Source organism: Orbicella faveolata, unplaced genomic scaffold (genome assembly GCF_042242905.1).
Source record: "Orbicella faveolata isolate gen_17 unplaced genomic scaffold, um_ofav_v1 contig_14, whole genome shotgun sequence".
In the NCBI taxonomy this organism is placed as follows: Eukaryota; Metazoa; Cnidaria; class Anthozoa; order Scleractinia; family Merulinidae; genus Orbicella; species Orbicella faveolata.
The window spans coordinates 3413552-3433514 of record NW_028301541.1 but is presented as its reverse complement, the minus strand read 5'-3'; the positions used below and the strand labels follow the sequence as shown (position 1 = coordinate 3433514).

At 40.1% G+C, this 19963-nt stretch overlaps 2 protein-coding genes across 4 annotated transcripts; both read left to right on the top strand.

Annotated features, from left to right (window-relative positions):
- The first annotated feature begins 196 nt into the window (after nt 1-196).
- LOC149113659 (uncharacterized) lies at nt 197-10078 on the top strand. The gene is made up of 10 exons (XM_089287294.1): nt 197-412; nt 1657-1894; nt 2499-2726; nt 3820-3987; nt 4471-4630; nt 5319-5533; nt 6105-6324; nt 6780-7039; nt 7755-7918; nt 8994-10078. Exons 1-9 carry the CDS (start codon nt 360-362, stop codon nt 7914-7916), a joined length of 1704 nt encoding a protein of 567 aa, XP_089143420.1. The 5' UTR covers nt 197-359; the 3' UTR covers nt 7917-7918; nt 8994-10078.
- A 773-nt stretch (nt 10079-10851) lies between these two features.
- LOC110069399 (uncharacterized) lies at nt 10852-19563 on the top strand. Of its 3 annotated transcripts, XM_089287295.1 has the most exons (9): nt 10853-11097; nt 12012-12249; nt 13345-13572; nt 14274-14441; nt 14597-14756; nt 15667-15881; nt 17021-17240; nt 17950-18206; nt 18308-19563. In XM_089287295.1, exons 1-9 carry the CDS (start codon nt 11045-11047, stop codon nt 18467-18469), a joined length of 1701 nt encoding a protein of 566 aa, XP_089143421.1. In that variant the 5' UTR covers nt 10853-11044; the 3' UTR covers nt 18470-19563. The 3 variants fall into 3 exon arrangements, with proteins under 3 accessions (XP_089143423.1, XP_089143421.1, XP_089143424.1); XM_089287297.1 differs by lacking the exon at nt 14274-14441 and having other exon boundaries at nt 10852-11097; XM_089287298.1 differs by lacking the exon at nt 10853-11097 and having other exon boundaries at nt 12132-12260.
- Nucleotides 19564-19963: the final 400 nt, after the last annotated feature.

Genomic DNA, 19963 nt, shown 5'->3' with positions numbered 1-19963 from the left:
ACAGGACAGACACATTAAAAACTCACATCAGTTTGTTTTTTTTACGATAACAAGTCAGATTGTCCGCCCTCGCTCGTTGACGCATCGCATAAATTATCAATTCATTTGTCTGTCCGCTTATTGGAAATAAAAATTAGCCAATGAGCGCGCGAGAATTTCTGCAGTTACTGTAAGGGTACGAGAGAAAATCGCGGAAGACTGGTAACGATGTTGTTGTGTGATGGTCATAGATAGACCGGAAGTGGTTCCGCTTTGAGAGCGTATTTTTATAAAAGCGTTTGAACTTTAAACAGCTGATATTCCATGATGGCTGTTGCTGATACATAAAAGATTTCTGAAAGTAAATATCAAGTTAAGTCATGGAAGGAAGGGACCACAATCGAAAGAAGCCGGCGAATGGCGCTAAACCAAGGTAAATATTGAGCTGCATAGTTAAAATTTAGCTGCGGTTCAATTAAGCTAAGTTATGTTCGTCAAAAGATTCGAAATCAGATGAATTTCGTTTATAATTTCATTATATTAGTAGATAAACAACTTGCTTCCTCTTTATATATCGAGTTAACTGTTCCTGCTTCAGTACTTTAACTTAAATCAGTTGTATTCGTTATATTTCCGTATTACATAGGCATTTAAATATTGTTGATATTCAGAAAGAAAGAAAGTTGAATAAATTAAAGTGAAAATCAGCCGCTGACAGAAATGCAATAGTGTCTCATACTAATGAAACTAGTTTTAATTTTCTGGAACATTTTGATCAACACTTTGCTTGATATAAATCTGAGGAAAAAAAATGCACAGGTCATGAGATCGGTAAAGACTGCAATGTATACCAATCGGTCACGCAACTCTTGCTATTGATGTCACGAAGTTAAGTTGAAATAATTATTTCACAAGATTAGCGTATAATAATTTCTTATACGTATATGCCAACTGTTCGGAATTCTGGCAAGAATCTCTTGCTGTGTCCTGTGTGGTATAAACCAGCAGTGAAATACATACGGCAATAAGTGAGAACCAAACAGGATGAGAATTAAGAAATACAAGTAAAATTTAGAGTTTTACCGAGAGCGTAGGAATTAAAAGAAAAAGAAATAATCTCAAGGAAGTCACTCTCAAGTTATTTTTAGATGTGGCATTCAATTCTCCCGCGGATAATGTTACCAAGCGCGTTGCTTGGGCTCACCACAAGTGTAATATTCGCGTCACAGGATTGGCTAATTCTAGATCTGAAGCGGGGAGCGATCTAAAAGTAAGTTGAGAAGGATAACCTCCCGGACGAAGAGAGTATAAAGGCCTTAATGCTAAGGCTATCTCCGGCGGACTCCCATATAAGAAGGACGACGGTGCTCGTCGTTCCTTTTAGGGGCTAAAAAAGCAGTTTTGTTGCCTCTTAGGGTGTTCAGCCTCAAAAGGTCCACAGCTGGAGCTTTTGCGATACCTTTTAGGGTATTAAGCCAAAAAATATCACAGGCGATAATGTGTTACGGAAGAATAGGCACCTCTCAAGGGAGAAAAAAGCTTAAGCCACGCCCACAAAACGGGCTCTTGGTACCTCTTAGGGGCTCTTTTCAAAATTTCCGCCGAGCACCCCCGTCCTTTTATATGAGAGTTCCACGGAGATAGCCTTGGGAATAAGGCCTTTATATTCTCTTATAGAACCGCATATGGTGACCGCAGAAGGAACTACAAAGAAGAAACCAGTGAGTTTGTGGCTGTTCCTGCAAACGCCATGGGCTTTGTAATCGGTAAGAAAGGAAATACAATTAAAGATATACAAGAGACGTCAGGTACAAGGATTACCAAGACTGACAACAATGCTACTCCGAGTGGATTTCATGTCCTTGGTAATGAGGGTCAACGAGCACAAGCCAGAGAACTAATCAATCAAAAGGTGGTACGTGACTGTTTAAAAGAAACGTTAATGAAATATATTGTGGTAAATGAGCAGAGATATGGTTAATGCCATAACTCAGAGTCAATTTTAGTTCATTCTCCAGATTAGTGTTCCACAAATAATCCACCCTCTGGGTGTATTTCACTTTGTATACGACCAATCAATCAATCAATCGATCGATCGATCGATCAATCAATCAATCAATCAATCAACCAGTCATTCAGTCAGTCTGTCTGTCTGTCACGCAGTCACTCAGTCAGTCGGTCGGTCAGTCGTTCGGTCGGTTGGTTGCTCGGTCAATCAATCTGTTGGTCAGTCAGTCAGTCAGACAGGCATTCAGTTAATTAGGCAGTCAGTTATATTTTACATTATTTAAAACTGGATCATTGGATAATGCAATTCAAGAGCTTTCAATGGCTTAGCCATCATGGTATATGAGCAATTAAACCATGCTCTAGAAATATGGCAAGCGTACGCCTTATTCTTGGGGAGTTTTTCTTTTATTTTGGTTTTCTATACGCGCCTCGTTGGCTATCTATCATCTCATATCCAACAAGCGCGTGTGGCATAATTGTTCAATATTTTACGTTCCTTCCAATTCAAGGCGAAGAAGCCAACTGTGAATCATACAAGCCTGCACGCCTGCCCCGATCAACTTGTAAAAATTCCAGACCAATTCAAGAAGTACGTAAGAGGTCCGGGGGGAGACAATCTTCGAAACGTGAGTACTCTAACCGGGGCAGAAGTCAGTCAAAGGCAAGATCATCAGCTGTATGTGAGAGGGGAAAAGAAAAAAGTGCAACATGCCGAGTATCTGCTAAGAACCAAAGTGGTAAGTGTTACACATGAATCGCCTACCTTAGGAAAATTCAAGAGACTTGGGTAAATGTCTGTTCCAATGTTTTGTGTAAGCCACCTTCAAGAAAACAACCTATCCAATGAAATAAGTAAGTGAAATAAATTTCGCGGCTGCGAAGCAACTTGAACACGTTTCTATAATTAATACAAGGGCTATATATGTAACTGTATATCACGTTAGCTCCTCCTTGTTTCTATTGTTTCCCTTTCTTAGAAACATTAACCTGGTTATATTACTAATCCAAGCAGAGACCCGGTACAGCTTGTGATCTCTCTAGGTCAAACCAAAGTTGCTGAAAATCACGGTGCGCGTAATAAGTCTTTTTAGTCTTCAAATTAAGTGGGGCTATATTTCGGTCAGCAAGCTCCAAACCGAACGTGCAATTATTTTTCCCCTGTCCATTTCCCTGCAAACCAAGGCCATACCGAGTTAGTTTAGAGTCCCTGGGACTGGCAAATATCGCCCAAGTTCCTGGAAATCAAGCCAAAGTTGCTCTAAATCACGGTGCGCGTAAGTCGGTCTTGGCTACTTTTTCAGTCTTCAAAGTAAGTAGGGCTATATTTCGGCCAGCAAGCTCCAAACCGAGCGTGCAATTATTTTTCCCCTGTCCATTTCTCTGCAAATCAAGGCAATCACGAGTTAGTTTAGAGTCCCTGGGACTGGGAAATATTGCCCAAGGTGCTGGAAAGATTAGACTGTCAGCTTGAACCTTTGATCTGCGATAGTGAAGTGGGGACGCTGATGATTTAAATATCAGCAAGCGAGCACTATGATTTTGTGTTTGTACACAGCCAATTGAGTGCATTATCTGTTTTTACAAAGATTATCGATAAAACTACAATGTAACGACCAGACGACAGTTTTGTTTAGCACATTCAGTCTAAATTTTGGCCACAACGCTTGCAAGATCGCGTTCGCGATACTAGGGCTTTCTATACTTCAAGAGAAAGTAACTGCGTGGGCAATCAAATTGCAAGCCTACCACAAGAATTTTTAATTGGAAGCTAGCTCAGCTGCCGGTTGTTCAGAAATATCAAAAGCAAACTCCTTGTTTTCTTTTTCCAAGGCCGCAGCAAGAGTCAGGCCAAACAGGATTTGTGTCTTTATTGACGAGCGACACCTTCCGCCTAGATGCGAACTTAAACTTGTGTCTTTGAATGAAAGGGAGCGTATGATACTGCCTGGAGCACAGTCACAGTATCGTTTGAAACCTGTTGACGAATACGAATCCCAGGTTTGTATAAATGAGGAACTTTAAAGGAGCTCAGTCTTAACCTTTTCTATATTTGTATGAATAATCAGTTGAAGTCCCTCCACCCGTTATCGAAGAGATAATTTGAAAGTCTATATGACCAAACTTATATACATGGGTTTTTGACCAAGTGTGAGGTCAAGATGGCTGGATATTGGCCAAGTTCTTTTTTTGCGTGTTTATGGACCGAGACGGAGTCGAGGTCCATAAACGCGCAAAAAAAGAACGAGGGCAATATCCAGCCATCTTGCATCTCGACCGAACAAGCTTGGTCAATTAAGGATTCATTATATGGCTTTCGGGGAAATTTTTCTTGCGGGACATGGCAGGTAGTCCCGAGGGGACAATATAGTTCCATCTTGCCCGCTCAGATAGCCAATCACAGCACAGGATTTGATTCACCTTGTCCGCTCATGGAGCTGGCCATATAATAAAGACTAATATATTCGACCAACCAATTTGCAGGGAGCGTGCGCACTAAATCACACAGTAAGAGATTACGATGCCAGCCTGACTGCAAGTGTCTTATCTTCTCTGCGTAATATTAAACTGGAATCTGATGTGACATGTCAAGCCGACATGTGGAGCCATCTCGGAAAACTCATCATCCGGGACCCTGATGAAGGTATGACGTAATAATTACTCGGTAAGTTGAGGTCTAAAATAAAGTAGAAGTCGCATTAAGTAATGTGAAATGAGAACAGAGGAATAAGACCGTCTTCTGTTTTGCTTTTCGAATTGTTAAATCGGTTCAATATAGGCAAAACACACTTTTCACGGCCGTGAAAACAAGATTGCATTTCATGAACCATCCTTTTCTTGGATGTATTTTTATAAACACACAGTACCTTGGAGCCATAAAATGTTTTTAAAGCAGTTATTTGTGGTATTTTAATAGTGGGCTTCCTGCGAAGTAGCTCTCTAGCTAAGTGGAGTTTCTTCATCGCCGGATTCCTAGACATTGGAAAGAGCCTGGCATTTTTGAGCTAATATGATAGATCCCTAGAGTCCTCAACCTCTTTAGTTTTTGGCTGCGACAGTTGTATAATTATAAACACGCCGGAGAGCTAATGCACATGCCTAAATACATCAAAACGTAGCTACTAGTACCTTTCAACTTGAAGCTGGTAAAGGACATTGTTAAGTGCAGTAGCGTGTGTGTGAATCTGACCCTAAGCATATTAGCCCCGGATAAATGTGTCTTGATCAACTTCATGATCAAGTTGATAAATAGCTGTTTCACTGTATTGTACCCTGACAACGCAGCCCAACGTATTTCTTTAGATCAATAACTGTGATTAAAATATCCACAGTCGACGTTGATGAGACATGGAGCATTACTGAAGCATCGAACAAGTTACAAGCAACTCCCCAGAGAAGAAGTGATTGGCTTGTTGCATTTAAGGAAGGCGTGGAACTTGAAGACAAGGTGGTGTATGACACATTTGGAGAACAGAATGAAGAAGATTTTATCGCCAGATATGATTTAAGTTTGTTGACTCCACGAAGTCAGCCAATGAGATGCAAGGTGAGCTTTTTAGATGAGCGGTTTCTTTTTCGAATTCCTTCTTCGTGGTATCTGCATCATAAGCTGATGTTTCGACCAAATTGCTCCTTCAATCTCCGCACCCAGTGTAAGACTTTTGCGTAGTTGGTGCTTGGAATAAAAATATATATGTAGCGCGTACTATTCCTTGAGTCGTAGATAGGGTTTTCTTTCCATGCTTTTCTTTTCACGCTTTTCCTTTTATTCCCATTCCCCGTGGAAGATTGTTGACCTCTTCTAAAACAGTGAAATACATGACCATTTTATGGAACTTATGTTCCGCTCAGGTACATCCGGGATATTGCCTTCTTTCCTATTACTAACCAATATTCAATCTTTATTCTTGGCTGCTATAATTACTTGAGCCTCCCTTGGATGATTGAGCAAATGAACAGAGCTCTTTATTAACTTAGCATGGAAAAGTGTAAAAAAACAATCAATGAGCAATCGACAAATTCTAAAGCTTACTGAAAGTTCCACTTTCCAACGAGCTTTAAAGTAAGTGGCCCCAATATTTATTAGTAATTTGTACACCTTTGCATCGTTTTTCTAGGTTTGGGTGGCAAATAAAGACGTTAACAAGAAATTAGAGGAAATACCAATCCCTTTTCGTGACCTGAAGAACATTGTGGAAGAGCTGCGCTTTGAGGATGAACCAACAAGAGCAAGATGCCGAGGATGGCTAGTTTTACACTCCAAAAAATTTCTTCAGGCCAACATTATATTTCCTGGATCTGACATCGATTGTAGATTAAGCATACGAGCACGATCAGGTAATATAGTTGCCCAACTGTTTCCATCGATTCGCATGGCTGTTTCGGGGCGTGTTTCACTTCCATGTTGTATTCCGTGCATGAGAGTGACATTCCCTGGCATGGGTTCAATCGGGGGAGGGGGGAGGATCCCATGTGAAAATGTCGGGAGTGGTCGTCGTATCGCTTAAGGAGATAGTTTCCTGATTGTTCAGTATTCCCTCTCTGCACTAAAATCTACTGGGTTTTCTTCAAATTCTATACCGTGAAGGGACATTTTACAGGAACACGTAGTAACGACAAAATCGTGTACTGTTCACACGAGGTCACATGCATCAGGCCCGAGAGCCTGCTCCTTGTGACTTGTCTCTTTGTAGCCTGTTCCAGGGGCTCATGAATTCAGAGGAAGAGTGGAGCCGTTTAAGTTCTGATGTTGTGTGAAATGTAACATAAAATAGTACATTTTGGTTCTTTAGATAATGCCATTGAGGACAAAAGCGGCGTACACGAAAAAGAAGCAACAAATCTCTTATCACAATATCTTTCCAAGTTAACATTCACCGATGCCGGTGGTCTACGTCTCCCAGAAGCGGAGACGTTACCCCAGGGATTCCTACTCAATCACTGGAGATGTTCCCGTCGGACTCTATACACTCCTCGCCCGGGATTTACCATGATTGTCTCTAAGGAACGATCCTGGAACTGTGATGTCAGAGAAGAGGACAGTAGAGAGACGGTAAGAAACTATTTTTTTTTAGTTTAAATCGTATTTTTTTTCCTCCTCTTGACGATATGAATACAGTATTGCTAGAAATAAGTGCGGTGAGGAAAGTGGAAAGGGCGAAATATAGTAAACTAATCAGGGGCGCAGCTAGGAAAAATTATGAGACAATGTTCATGGCTGAATTCCGACGCTCTTCTTTGGTATTTAATTTAGGTTATTTATGATGACTCAAACAACAAAAAGGAAAAAATGACTAGGCAAATGCCCCGGGTTGTCTGTTACCAACTACGGCCGTTCTAACTATATGCTCTTTAATTAAATACACATAGGCATTAATTTTAGCTAGGATAAAAAGAAAACTAGACAGTATAAGAGAGGAAAGTGGAAACATATAGAGTGGAATCCCGACTTTTCGAACCTCCAAGGGAAACGAAAATTGTTTCAAAAAATTAGAGAGTTCGAGGAATCGGGGGTAAAATTAAAGTGTTTGCCCGAGGAGAGGGAATGACTTTTGGTTCAAGTTATCGGGAGGTTCGAAAAATTGAGGGTTTGAGAAATCGGGATTCCACTGTAGTAAATAAATAGATTAATTTAGACGTACTAATATTGAGCAAAATAAGGCTGGTAAAAGTGCTCTTTTTATATACGTAAATCGTAAATTAAACTACATGCACTTTCAAAAAGAACAGCAGCTTTAGTTAATCACATTTTACTATTTTGTGCTCAGACGGATATCCACTTGCATTGCGAAAAATGGGACCAAGCTCTCAGTGAAGAGGACTGGGAACCGGAAGCGATCGTAGCTGAATTGGCTGAATTTCTACAGTTTATGCGTCAAGTACAAGAGTTCGTTTCTTCTCACTGCCACAGAGGGGCAGAAAATGCTTAAAGGTGCTCAGTCAATGTATTTTGAGTTATTTTGGCCACGTACAAAATTACCTTTACATTGAAGGAAACCTGAAAATATTAGTTTATTAAGGTAGAAATACACCAAAGAGATAATGATAAACAATAAAGGAACAAGGATGGTTAAGGATGGGGAAGATTAACACGGATTAGAAACGACGAACTTGAAAAATTTAGGCTAAACTTTTCAAGATGTGAAAACCGTGACGTAGCTCCTTTACCCTGACGAGCAATAACCATGGATAAAAAGATGATTGCTTCATGAATGATTGGAAAGAAAGAAATATACTGACTGAAAAATAAAAACGAAACAATTTCTGGCCAGCCGAAGTTATGCAACCAAATCAAGTAAGCTGGAGGGCGAGATATGGTCGAGATCAACTTTCTTACCCCTTGTCCTCTCTTGAAACAAATTTAATTCTGTTTGTATCAGCTTTGTACTTGTCATTAGCTGTAGGTTCTAGCTGTCGACTTGGTTATTCCTACTTATTTATCCAGTTGAACCAATCGGATATTTACGCCTTCCTCCAACGAGATTTAAAGATTTAAATAAGAAAGCAAACATTTGTACCTGCATGGCTGCGTATGTCTTTTTAATGATTCCTTGGCTGTTAGAAGCATGATTAAGCTAATTCAGGATTTGGATGAATTTAAGTCAGTGTTATAGGTTTGAGATCGACTTGTCTCAAAGACCTCAAAACATTAACAAAACCAACAACGGAAAACGATTTGTAACCAGGATCGTCTTTTAATCTGGATCGAAGTTAATCACTTTGAACAACCCGGCCGTGGCTAACAAACGTTACCCCTTCTTTTGTTTTTGTTTTTGTTTTTTTTTTTTGTAAACTGACCTGTTAAAGAGCTGAAAGCTCAACAGCTGATCGATTCCACGATGACCTGACCTCTTTTCCACTCGCGTTTATAGTAGGATGTAAAGTCCATTGTAAGAATGGCCGAAAATGGCACCATTCGGTAGCCACCAAGAGAAAATAAGGGAACTCAAAGCTAGGTTCCTAGTACGGGCCTTGAGATATGTTAACTTTGTTTACTTTATTTATAGACAGGCTTGCGAAAGGAAGATTGTTTTCCGACCAACCTCACTCTGATGCTGTGTGTGAAAGCAAAGTAATGGCTCATCGCCGGAAGAGGAGGGGGGGGGGGATAATTTTTTAGGTATTCTTTTAGCGAAAATTGAGTGGAAATTCCAGACTCACTGGAGGGCATATAGGATTTTAACACAAGAATTGATTGCCAAATGGTTACCGATTCAGTCCCTTCATTTTCTTCTGGCAACCATTTACAGTTAAGAGAAAATGTTTAATTATGAAAACAAGAAGCCTAAGCCGTGTTTTACACTGCGATAAAACACGACGGGCATTTGAGAACACAAAAGAAATGTAGCAAACACGAGCCGCAGGCGAGTGTCGTCTATTTTTTTGAGTTGAAGATTGAACAACCCCAATCAGAAGAGTTGCTTGATGAAGGAAACTGGGAACCGGAGCAGATCGCGGCCAAGCTACCGACGTTCTCAAAGTTTCTACGACAAGTTCAGAGAAATGTGGCCCCACAGGCAATGGCTGGTGGCGAGTGAGGTCGAGTGATTTAAACAAGAAATAACTTCAGTTATGAACACAAAAAGTACACAGATATGATCGCTTCTTATTTCTTTTGCTTAGTTCGTCGTTCGTTACGCGAACGAAAACCGGGAGAAAAAAAATGGCTACGGTCACACTCACCCGGGGGGTGACTCCCATGTACAAGGGCGGGGGTGCACGTCGGAAATTTTTTCAATCTTAAGCGGTGCTCATTCTTAAACAACACATATCCTAATAGGTACCGCAAAAGCAACCTCGTTCCCAGGGTCTCTCATCTTACCGCTCACTGGAGGCGCTAAGATGAGAGACCCTGGGAACGAGGTTGCCGCAAAAGCTCCCGCCGTGGACCTTTCGAGGCTGAACACAATAAGAAGTACCAAAATCCCTTTTGCAAACCCTTAAAAGGTACAACAAGCACCCTTGTTCTTTTGATATGGGATTTCCCCCCCCCCCCCCCCCGGGTTCATGGCACTATTGTATTAAACGCTTTTTCAACGTTGTTATTTAAATGAGGTTTGTGAAAAAGAAAACTGAAAAGTGTATGTATGAAGAGCTTTGTATTTGTATACCTCCACTTACCGTGTTTATGAATTTATTGAGATCCCTCTCACAATTAAATTAGTAGGGCGATACATTAGAGGAGCTCACAGAGTTTGTTTTACATACAACATTCCTGCAATAGCATACTATGCAAGGCAATCTTCAAGGGTAGGGTGGGGAGAAGCGAACGCCCAAAAAGAGAGCCATCACAAGAACTGCACAATAATTAGTCATAATCATATCGTCTCTTGTATCATGGGGATTATGGGAAAAGATGCCAGCCATTCTCTTCCACTTTAAACGCGCCCTCTTTGCAGTGTTTTTCACTCTCTCCAAGCGCCTAGGAAGTACTGAGGCTAGCGAGAGAACCGTGCAAGAACCGGCTCGCAGACTAAGTTTAAGTTACTACGTTGATATATGAGAGTAGTATATCGAAGTCTACCGCACTCTGACATTAGAAACCTTCAGATTGGCCTACGAGTACGAGTACGAAATTCACATTTTAAACCAGTGAGCCCTCGCTCTTCATGTTGGTTTTGGGCAGAAAAAGTAGGTCATGGGATGAGATGGGCATGAGACGTGATATAAATGTAGAGCCGCTAGCCGGCAAATTACAATAGACTTCTCGGACTCAATCTCGTACTCGTATTGAAATCTTATGTCCCTTACGCTATAGCTATATTGTCCTCTCTTTGCCGCTCCCTCTTAATCTACCGGAGTTGGTAGGCTATATCTTCTTAGTCATCTGAGTCGCATGGGGTATCAGACTTACCTTCTTTCCAAACTGGCAAGAGAAAGCCGCGGAAGACTGGTAACGATGTTGTTGTGTGATGGTCAAAACAAGGCTGGAAGTAGTTCCGCTTTGATAACTTATTTTTCTTCCTCGCGTATGTATACAAACGTTTGAACTTTAAGCAACTGATATTCCTTGTTGCTGACAGATGGTAGGTTTCTCAAAGAAATATCAAGGTAAGCCATGAAAGGAAGAGATCACAATCGAAAGAAGTCGACGAATGGCGCTAAAACAAGGTAAATATTAAGCGACATAATTAAAATGTACACCTACGGTTATCAAGTTAAGCTAAGTTATGTTCGTCAGAAGATTTTAAATAAGATGAATGTTGTTTATATTTTCATTATGTTATTAGATCAGCAACTTGTATCCTCTTTATATATCGAGTTAACTGTTCCTGATTCTACTTTAACTTAAATCAGTTGTATTCGTTGTATTTCCTGTTGATATTCAGGAAGAAAGAAAGTTGAATGAACATGAATGAATTAACGAAATATTAAAGTGAAAATCAGCCGCTGAGAGAAGTACAGTAATGTCTAATACTATTGAAAATGGTTTTCATTTTCTGGAACATTTTGATCAACACTTTGCTTGATAAATCGGAGGGAAAAAAGTGCACAGGTCAGATTGGTAAACACTGCAGTAAATGGATTTGTCACGCAATTCTTGCTATCGATGTCACGAAGTTAAGTTGGTATAGTTGTTCAACCTGATAAACGTATATTTCTTAAGTATATGCCAGTTGCTCGGAATTCTAGCAAGAACCTCTTCTTGCTGTGTCCTCTGTGTTATTAATCAGCTCTTAATACACGTGGCAATAACTGAGACCAAGAGAAGCGATAAGTAATATATCAATATCTAGAGTTTTACCGAGAGAGTAGGAATTAAAGAAAAAGAAATCATCTCAAGGAAGTCACTCAAGTTATTTTTAGATATAGTATCCAGTTCTCCCGCGGATAATGTTACCAAGCGTGTTACAGGGATGTTTTCATGGGGGAAAACCGCTTTGGCTCACATTCGCTCACAGGATTGGCTAATTTTAGATCCACTGGGGATTAATTTCTGAAGAGGGGAGCGATCTAAAAGAAAGTCGAGAGGGATAACCATTGGAATTAGGCCTTTATATTCTCTTGCTTCGTACTGATTGTAGGATCCCATATGAAGACCTAAGAAGGAACTGGAAAGATGAAAGCCGTGAGTTTGTAGCTGTTCCTGCAAACGCCATGGGTTTTGTAATCGGCAAGAAAGGAAATACAATTAAAGATATTCAAGAGAAGACAGGTACAAGGATCTCCCAGACTGATAACAAGGCCACTCAGAGTGGATTTCATGTTTGGGGTAATGAAGGTCAACGAGCACAAACCAGAGAACTGATCAATCAAAAAGTGGTACGTGATGGGTAAGAAACGTTAATGAAATATATTGTGGTAAATTAGTGAGCAGAGTTTATAGTTAATGCCATTTTAGTTCATTCTTCAGTGTTGTGTTCTACGAATATTACAGATCTTCTAAATCATGCACATTCAAGATGATTGGATACTTTGAATTCAAAAGTAGTTGTTCTTACGACGACCAATCAATCAATCAGTCAGTCAGTCGTTCGGTCCGTCGTTCGTCTGGTCAATCAGTCAGTCAAGCAGTCAGTTTATCTGTCCATCTGTTTGTGTGGCTGTCGGTTGTTCATCAGTCAGCTAGACTAATTGCATGGCTATCAGTTCGTCTTTTAGTTAGTCCTGCAGTACGTCGGTCTGTTAGTCAGTCGGCTGGTCGGTCAGACAGTCAGTCTATTTGTCTGTCGACGTGTGTCTCTCTGACAGTAAAATATCTTTTGCTCACACTGAACTCAATTTGCTGCATGTTTGTCTGTCTGCCGTCTGTCCGTCTATCTGTCTCGTCAGAAAGTCTCGCAGTAAAAAAAAACTGGATCATTGAATAATGCAATTCATGAGAGTTTTCATTGGCTTAGCTATCATGGTAGATGGTCAATTAAACCATTCACTGCAAATATGGTAAGCAAGCGCGTAATTTTTGGGGGCGTTTTTGTTTTATTTTAGTTTCTATATTTGAGGGGGGGGGGGGGCGTTTTTAATAAAACGAATATTCCAATTGCATTAGTTGAATATATAAACAATAGCCTCCATTTGGCGTAGAAATATGCTCACATATTTAGTCCGCGGACACATCTGTTCCGAGAAGTGAAAACTGTGAGCTTTTCAGGAACAGATAATGTCCATTGACAAATCTCCGAGCATAATTTTGCCCCAAATGGAGGTTATTGTGTTTATTATCCTTCAAATACTTTTTGCAACACGCGCAGTTTTAAAAATTGGGGAATATCACTCGGATATTCCCCAGTTTTAGCTGGGGAATATTCAGTCACGTGACGCATTTAAGCCAATCGCGCCCAAGCCAACGAGGGGCATATCTAACAAGCGCGAGTGAAATAATTGTTAAGTATTTTTGCATTCTTTCCACTTTCTAAGGCGAATATGCCAACTGAGAATTATAGAAGACTGCACGCCTCTCCCGGGCAACTTGTAAATATTCCAAACCAGTTCAAGAAATACGTAAGAGGTCCGGGGGGAGACAATCTTCGAAACGTGAGCACTCTAACTGGAGCAGAAGTGAGTCAACTGGAAAATTATGAGCTGTATGTGACAGGAGAAAAGAAAAAAGTGCAACATGCCGAGTATCTGCTTAGAACCAGAGCGGTAAGTTGTACATAAGCATTGCCTACCTTAGGAAAAGTAAAGAGTCTTAAGTAAATGTCTGTTCTAATGTTTTGTTTAAGCCCCCTCAGGATAACGACCTTTCTAATGAAGTAAGTTAGTAAGGAAGTAAATATTGTCGCAGCTGCGAAGCAACTTGAACACGTTTATGTAATACAAAGGCTTTTACATGTAACTGCGTATCAATAAGTTTGTTCCACCTTGTTCCTATTGCTTTCCTTTCTTAGAAACATTCTCCCTGGTTATCGGTATATCACTAATCCAAGCAGACACCCATTACAGCTTGTCAGTGATTTCTTTATACTGCCGGCTTGAGGCTTGATCGGCGATAGTCGATGAAGTGCAGGATCCTTATGAGTCAGCTATCAGCCAATACAAAACGAAAAAGAGCAATTCGTGTTTTTACGAGACCAAACGAGTGCATAATCTGTTTTTACAAAGATTATCGATAAAACTACAATATAACGGCCAGACGACAGTTTTGTTTAACACATTCAGTGTAAATTTTGGCCACAACGCTGGCAAGATCGCGTTCACGCCTCTAGGGCCTTCCATACTTCAAGAGAAAGTAACTGCATAGGCAATCAAATTGCAAGCTTACCACAAGAATTTTTAATTGGAAGCTAGCTCGGCTGCCGGTTGTTCATAAATGTCAAGAGCAAACTCCTTGTTTTTTTTCCAAGGCTGCAGCGAGAGTCAGGCCAAACAGGATTTGTGTTTTTATTGACGAGCGACACCTTCCGCATGGATGCGAACTTAAACTTGTGCCTTTGAATGAAAGTGAGCGTATGATACTGCCTGGAGCACAGTCACAGTATCGTTTGAAACCTGTTGACGAATACGAATCACAGGTTTGTATAAATTAGGAACTTTAAAGAGGAGCTCAGTCTTCTATGCTTGTATGAATAATCAGTAGAAGTCCCTTCCTCCATCATCAAAGAGATAATTCGAAAGTCAGTATATGACCCAAACTATCTAGACTAAGATTCGACCAATCAATTTGCAGGGAGCGTGCGCACTAAATCCCTCAGTAAGAGATTACGATGCCAGCCTGACTCGAAGTGTTTTGTCTTCTCTGCGTTGTTTTAAATTGGAAACTGATGTGACATGTGGAGCTGACATGTGGAGCCATTTTGGAAAAGTCATCATCCGGGATCCTGATGAAGGTGAGACGTAATTACTTCAGTTGATAAATTGAGGTTTTAAATACAGTAGAGGTCCCATAAAGTTATGTAAAATGGCAGGAGAGGAATAAGACAGTTTACTGTTTCTCTTTTGGAATTGTTTAATCCGTTCCAGTATAAGCAAAACACACATTTCACAGTCGTGAAAACAGAGCATTTGATGAACTAACCCTTTCTTGCATGTATTTGAATGAACACGCAGTAACTTGGAGCAGTTATTTATGTTATTTTAATTGTGGGCTTCCTGCAAAGTTGCTTCTTAGCTAATCGGAGTTTGACACTCTAAATAAAGAATTACCATACCTTATTACCTTATATTAGGGCATTGTTTCTTTATGACAGAGCAGAACAACAGGCAGTCTGATCAGCACAATCAATACCTGGCCATACTTTTTTCTTTTTGTTGCTTCAGCGCCGGATCCCTAAACATTTGATTGAGCCTGGCATTTTTGAGCTAAAATGATAGATCCCTAGAGAACCCATTTAATTTTTGGGTAAGACAGTTATATAATTATAATCATACCGGAGAACTAATGCACATGCCTAAATATGAACTCTTAGTACTTACGTATACCACACAAGTGAATAGTGCTTTCCGCTTATTCTGATTGCATTGGCTAGCTGGGAGGTGAATAGCAATTATTATTTACCTCCATTTCGGTAAATAACTGTTAATTACCTACCAGTACCTATCGACTTGAAGCTGATAAAGGTACATTATTTACTTGCCGTAGCGAGTTTGAATCTGACGCTAAGTGTGTTAGCCTGGGACAAATTTGCCTTCATGAAATTCATGATCAAGTTGATAGATAGCTGTTTCACTGAATTGCACCTTGGGGACGCAGCTCAAATGTTTCTTAGAAAGTAGTAACTGTGCTTGACATATCAACAGCCGACATTAATGAGACATGGAGCATTACTGAAGCAGTTGACAAGTTACAAGCAACTCCCCAAAAAAGCAATGAGTGGCTCGTTGCATTTAAAGAAGGAGTGGAACTTGAAGACAAGGTGGTGTATGATACATTTGGTGAACAGAATGAAGAAGATTTCATCGCCAGATATGATTTAAGTTTTTTGACTCCAAGAAGTCAATCAATAAGATGCAAGGTGAGCTTTTTAGATTTGCGGTTTCTGTTTCTAATTTCCTTCTTCGTTGCATCTGTGTCAAAAGCTGATGCTTCCACCAAATTGTTCTTCAGTCTATGCACCTACTCAACTGTCCGCTCGTCTCCGGAGCGAGCGATCTGGGTTCGAGCCCTGGCCGGGGACATTGTGTTGTGATCTTGGGCAAGACACTTTACTCTCACAGTGCCTCTCTCTACTCAGGTGTGTAAATGGGTACCGGCGAATTTCATGCTGGAGGTAACCCTGCGATGGACTAGCATCCCATCTAAGTGGGAGTAGAAATACTTCTACTCGCTTCATGCTACAGAAACCGGAATAAGCTCCAGCCTGATGGGCCACTTGGCTCGTATGCAGACTTTATCTACCTATATGCCCCAGTGTTGTATGACTTGTGCAGTCACGGTGCTGGCAAAAATATCTTGCGTTTTATTCTTTGAGTCTTAGATATGCTTTTCTTTTCATCCCCGTTTCTCGTGGAAGATTGTTGTTTGTTGTACATACTGACCTCTTCTAAAACAGTGAAATACGTGAGCATTTTATAGAACCAATGTTCCGTTCACGCGCATAAGAATAGAGATGTTATCTCCTGCAAAGCCTAGTTAGCATATTGCAGCTCTCGGTTAAAAACACTTTCTTATTACACAGTGAAAATTCAAACGTACAACCATCGAACATTTGCGACTGAAGATGACATAGGAATGTCGAAACATGTTTTGTAACATGAAATATGTTGTTTTTGAAAACTTTCTCATTACTAAGCAACCTTTAAGGTATTTTCTCAATTTTAGTTCTTTTATTTTTACTGTCTGTGTTATACCTGCAAACTAGCTGGTGAGTTTTCTCACAAACGTTAAGTGTATATACACAATAAACTTGACTTGACTTGGCTTGACTTATTCGTAGTTGTTATTTTTACTTGAACATCGCTCAGATCTTTGTATTTTTACTGAGACTGAATGAAGAGAGCTATCTATCAATTTCAGCATTTTTTTTTGAGATTCAAGGCTAATTATGTCTGACCTGGTACAAGAACCTTCGTATTTAGTAGACAACGTCCTCCCAAGTGAGTCGTTCTAATATCTGTCATCAATAACTTGCACATCTCTGCTTGACTATTTCAGGTTTGGGTGGCAAAGGAGGGCATTAAGAAGACACTAGAGGAAATACCAATCCCTTTTCGAGACCTGAAGAATGTTGTGGAAGAACTGCGCTTTGAGGATGAACCAACAAGACTGAGATGCCGAGGGTGGCTAGTTTTAAAATCCAAACAATTCCTTCAGGCCAACATTATATTCCCTGGATCTGACGTCGATTGTAGATTAAGCCTACGAGCACGTTCAGGTAACATAGTTCTCCGAGCTGTTTTCAACGACTCCCATGTATGTTTGGCTGCGCGTTTCACTACCATGCTTCTTTGGTACATGAGAATGAGATTCCCTGGGTTCGATCGGGGGAGGAGTAGGGATACCATGTGAAAATAAGGTCGGGGGTGCTCGTCGTATCGTTTATGTGTGTGTAAATCAAGGATTTTGGCCTCACTTAGGGTGTTGCGGACAAAACCACCACTACTTTAAGCCATCTAAGTATCTTGCAGTGCACTCGCAGAAATAATGATAGAAAAGGCTGTCATTTCCGTTTCAAGTTGTATCTTTTGGGAGTCCAATAAAGCTCCAAACGGCACGTCCAGATTAGACTCCTTTAGGGGTTTAATTCAAATTTTTCGATGAGCATCTCCAACATTTTTATATGGGAGTCTCTCCCCGGACCCCTGGGGATGGTTTCCTGATTGATCAGTATTCCCTCTCTGCACTAAAATCTATTTTTTTAAAATTCTATACCGCGAAGGGACATGTTGCAAGGACATGTAGAAACGACAAAAGACTGTTCAAACAAAAGTACATGTATTAGGTCCGAGGTGTTTCTCCTTGCAGAATGTCTCTTCGTTCCAGGCGCTCAGCCAGAATGAGTAGAGAATGAGTAGAGCCGTTTAAAATCTGATGTTGCGTGAAATGTAAAATAAAATATAATTATGTACATTTTGGTTCTTTAGATAATATCATTGACGACAAAAGCGGCGTACACGAAAAAGAAGCAACAAATCTCTTATCACAATATCTTTCCAAGTTAACATTCACCGATGCCGATGGTCTATGCCTCCCAAACGAGACGTTACCCCAGGGATTCCTATTCAACCACCGGAGGTGTTCCCGTCGGACGCTATACACTCCCCGCCTGGGATTTACCATGATTGTCTCTAAGGAACAATCCTGGTCCTGTGATGCCAGAGAAGAGGATAGTAGAGAGACGGTAAGAACTATTTTTTAAGCTTAATTCGTAAATTAAACGACATACACGTTCAAAAACTGAACTGCAACTTTCTCAATCCCACTTCACTATTTTTTATTTAGACGGATATCCACCTGCATTGCGAAAAATGGGACCAAGCTCTCATTGAAGAGGACTGGGAACCGGAAATGATCGTAGCCGAATTGCCTGAATTTCTACAGTTTATGCGTCAAGTACAAGAGTTCGTTTCTTCCCACTGCCACAGAGGGGCAGAAAATGCTTAACGGTGTTCAGTCAACGTATTTTGAGTTAGTATATACCACACAAGTGACGAGTGCTTTTCGCGCGCTCTGATTGGTTTACTCGGAGGTGATTAGCAAGTACTATTAACCTCCGAGCAGCAGGCGATTTTAAAAGAGATTTTAAAATTTCCGACCGCTTGTCACACATAAAACAACGTTTTGGTCCGCTAATTATTCAGCTTGTGTGGTATATACTAAAACAATTATTCACCTCAGTGTCGGTGAAAGTGATGAATATTTACCTCCACTTCGGTGAATAATTGTTAATTATTTTAGCCACTTACACTACCTTTAAGTTGAAGGAAACCTGTAATTGTACAGTTTGCTAAGAAAGAAATACACCAAAGAGATAATAATGAACAATAACGGAACAAGGATGGTTAAGGATGGAAAAGATTGACACGGATTACAAACGACGAACTTGAAAAATTTAGGCTAAACTTTTCAAGATGTGCAAACCGTGACGTAGTTCCTTTAACCTTATGAGCAGTAATCACAGATAAAATGATGTTTGCCTGATGAAATATTGGAATGAAAGTAATATACTAACTGAACGATAAAAACAAAACAACTATGTTTGCTTGTTGTTACCGTGGTCCCATTGTGCTATCTTGCAAAATCAATTCCGGCTCCATACTGACTACCTCTGACATTTAATTCTTGTGGAGTTATGAGAAGCTGCATGGTAGAACATCAACCAAGTATCCCTTATACTCAGTTTATGATTATCCGTGTGTATTCTCATTACATATCTCCCGACAAAGCATCAATGTTGTAAGAATAAGGTTCTAAATTCTGATATTGTTTCATGTAATATAATTAGCGTGCTGAAGTTACGCTAAATGAATGTTCCCTGTTTAGTTACCGGGAAACTTGACTTCGCACTTTTTAAAGAAGCTTGGAAATTGACCAGTTTCGCTATCGATTTAAACCCGGGTTTATTAAATTGACTTAAAGATGACCAAACCTCTCGTCTCGATGGCAGCCGAAGTTGCCACTGTAAAAATTCTGTTATTAACTTCATCGGAAGAGGTGTAATCTGCATTTGATGTAATAATAAACGTTTTGTTTCAGAATCCGTCTTTCGTCACTTTTTAAATGAAAAAGGTGGACACTTTGAGCAATATTCCGACACAAGTATCAGATTTCTCAGTTAAGGAAATCATTAATTTAATTTTAAAAACGCAGCATTATTACTTGAAGTCTCTCGCAAGGTCGTCAGGAAAAGTAAACTTAAACAGATTACTGTCATTTGCCCAGGAATGGAAAACTGAGGTTGGTTTACATTTTGCTAATGGTATATTTAGCTGAACACTCAGTATGTTGGGATATACTGAGAACTTTAGGGTTTTGTATGCTATAAACCGAACATAAGGTGTTGACAATTTCAGTTCCACCTTTGCGTTTGCAGTTTGCGATGAATTCAATTCCCTGAATTTATCAAAGCAACAAGACTAAGCTGTATCAAAATTACCG

Bases quoted from the DNA above. Each gene is read 5' to 3' on its own strand.
- LOC149113659 (XM_089287294.1), top strand. From the start codon at position 360: ATGGAAGGAAGGGACCACAATCGAAAGAAGCCGGCGAATGGCGCTAAA. The intron at 2,727-3,819 runs GTAAGTGTTACA...TCTTTTTCCAAG, and splicing joins ATCTGCTAAGAACCAAAGTG to GCCGCAGCAAGAGTCAGGCC. The intron at 5,534-6,104 runs GTGAGCTTTTTA...TCGTTTTTCTAG, and splicing joins GTCAGCCAATGAGATGCAAG to GTTTGGGTGGCAAATAAAGA.
- LOC110069399 (XM_089287295.1), top strand. From the start codon at position 11,045: ATGAAAGGAAGAGATCACAATCGAAAGAAGTCGACGAATGGCGCTAAA. The intron at 13,573-14,273 runs GTAAGTTGTACA...TTTTTTTCCAAG, and splicing joins ATCTGCTTAGAACCAGAGCG to GCTGCAGCGAGAGTCAGGCC. The intron at 15,882-17,020 runs GTGAGCTTTTTA...TGACTATTTCAG, and splicing joins GTCAATCAATAAGATGCAAG to GTTTGGGTGGCAAAGGAGGG.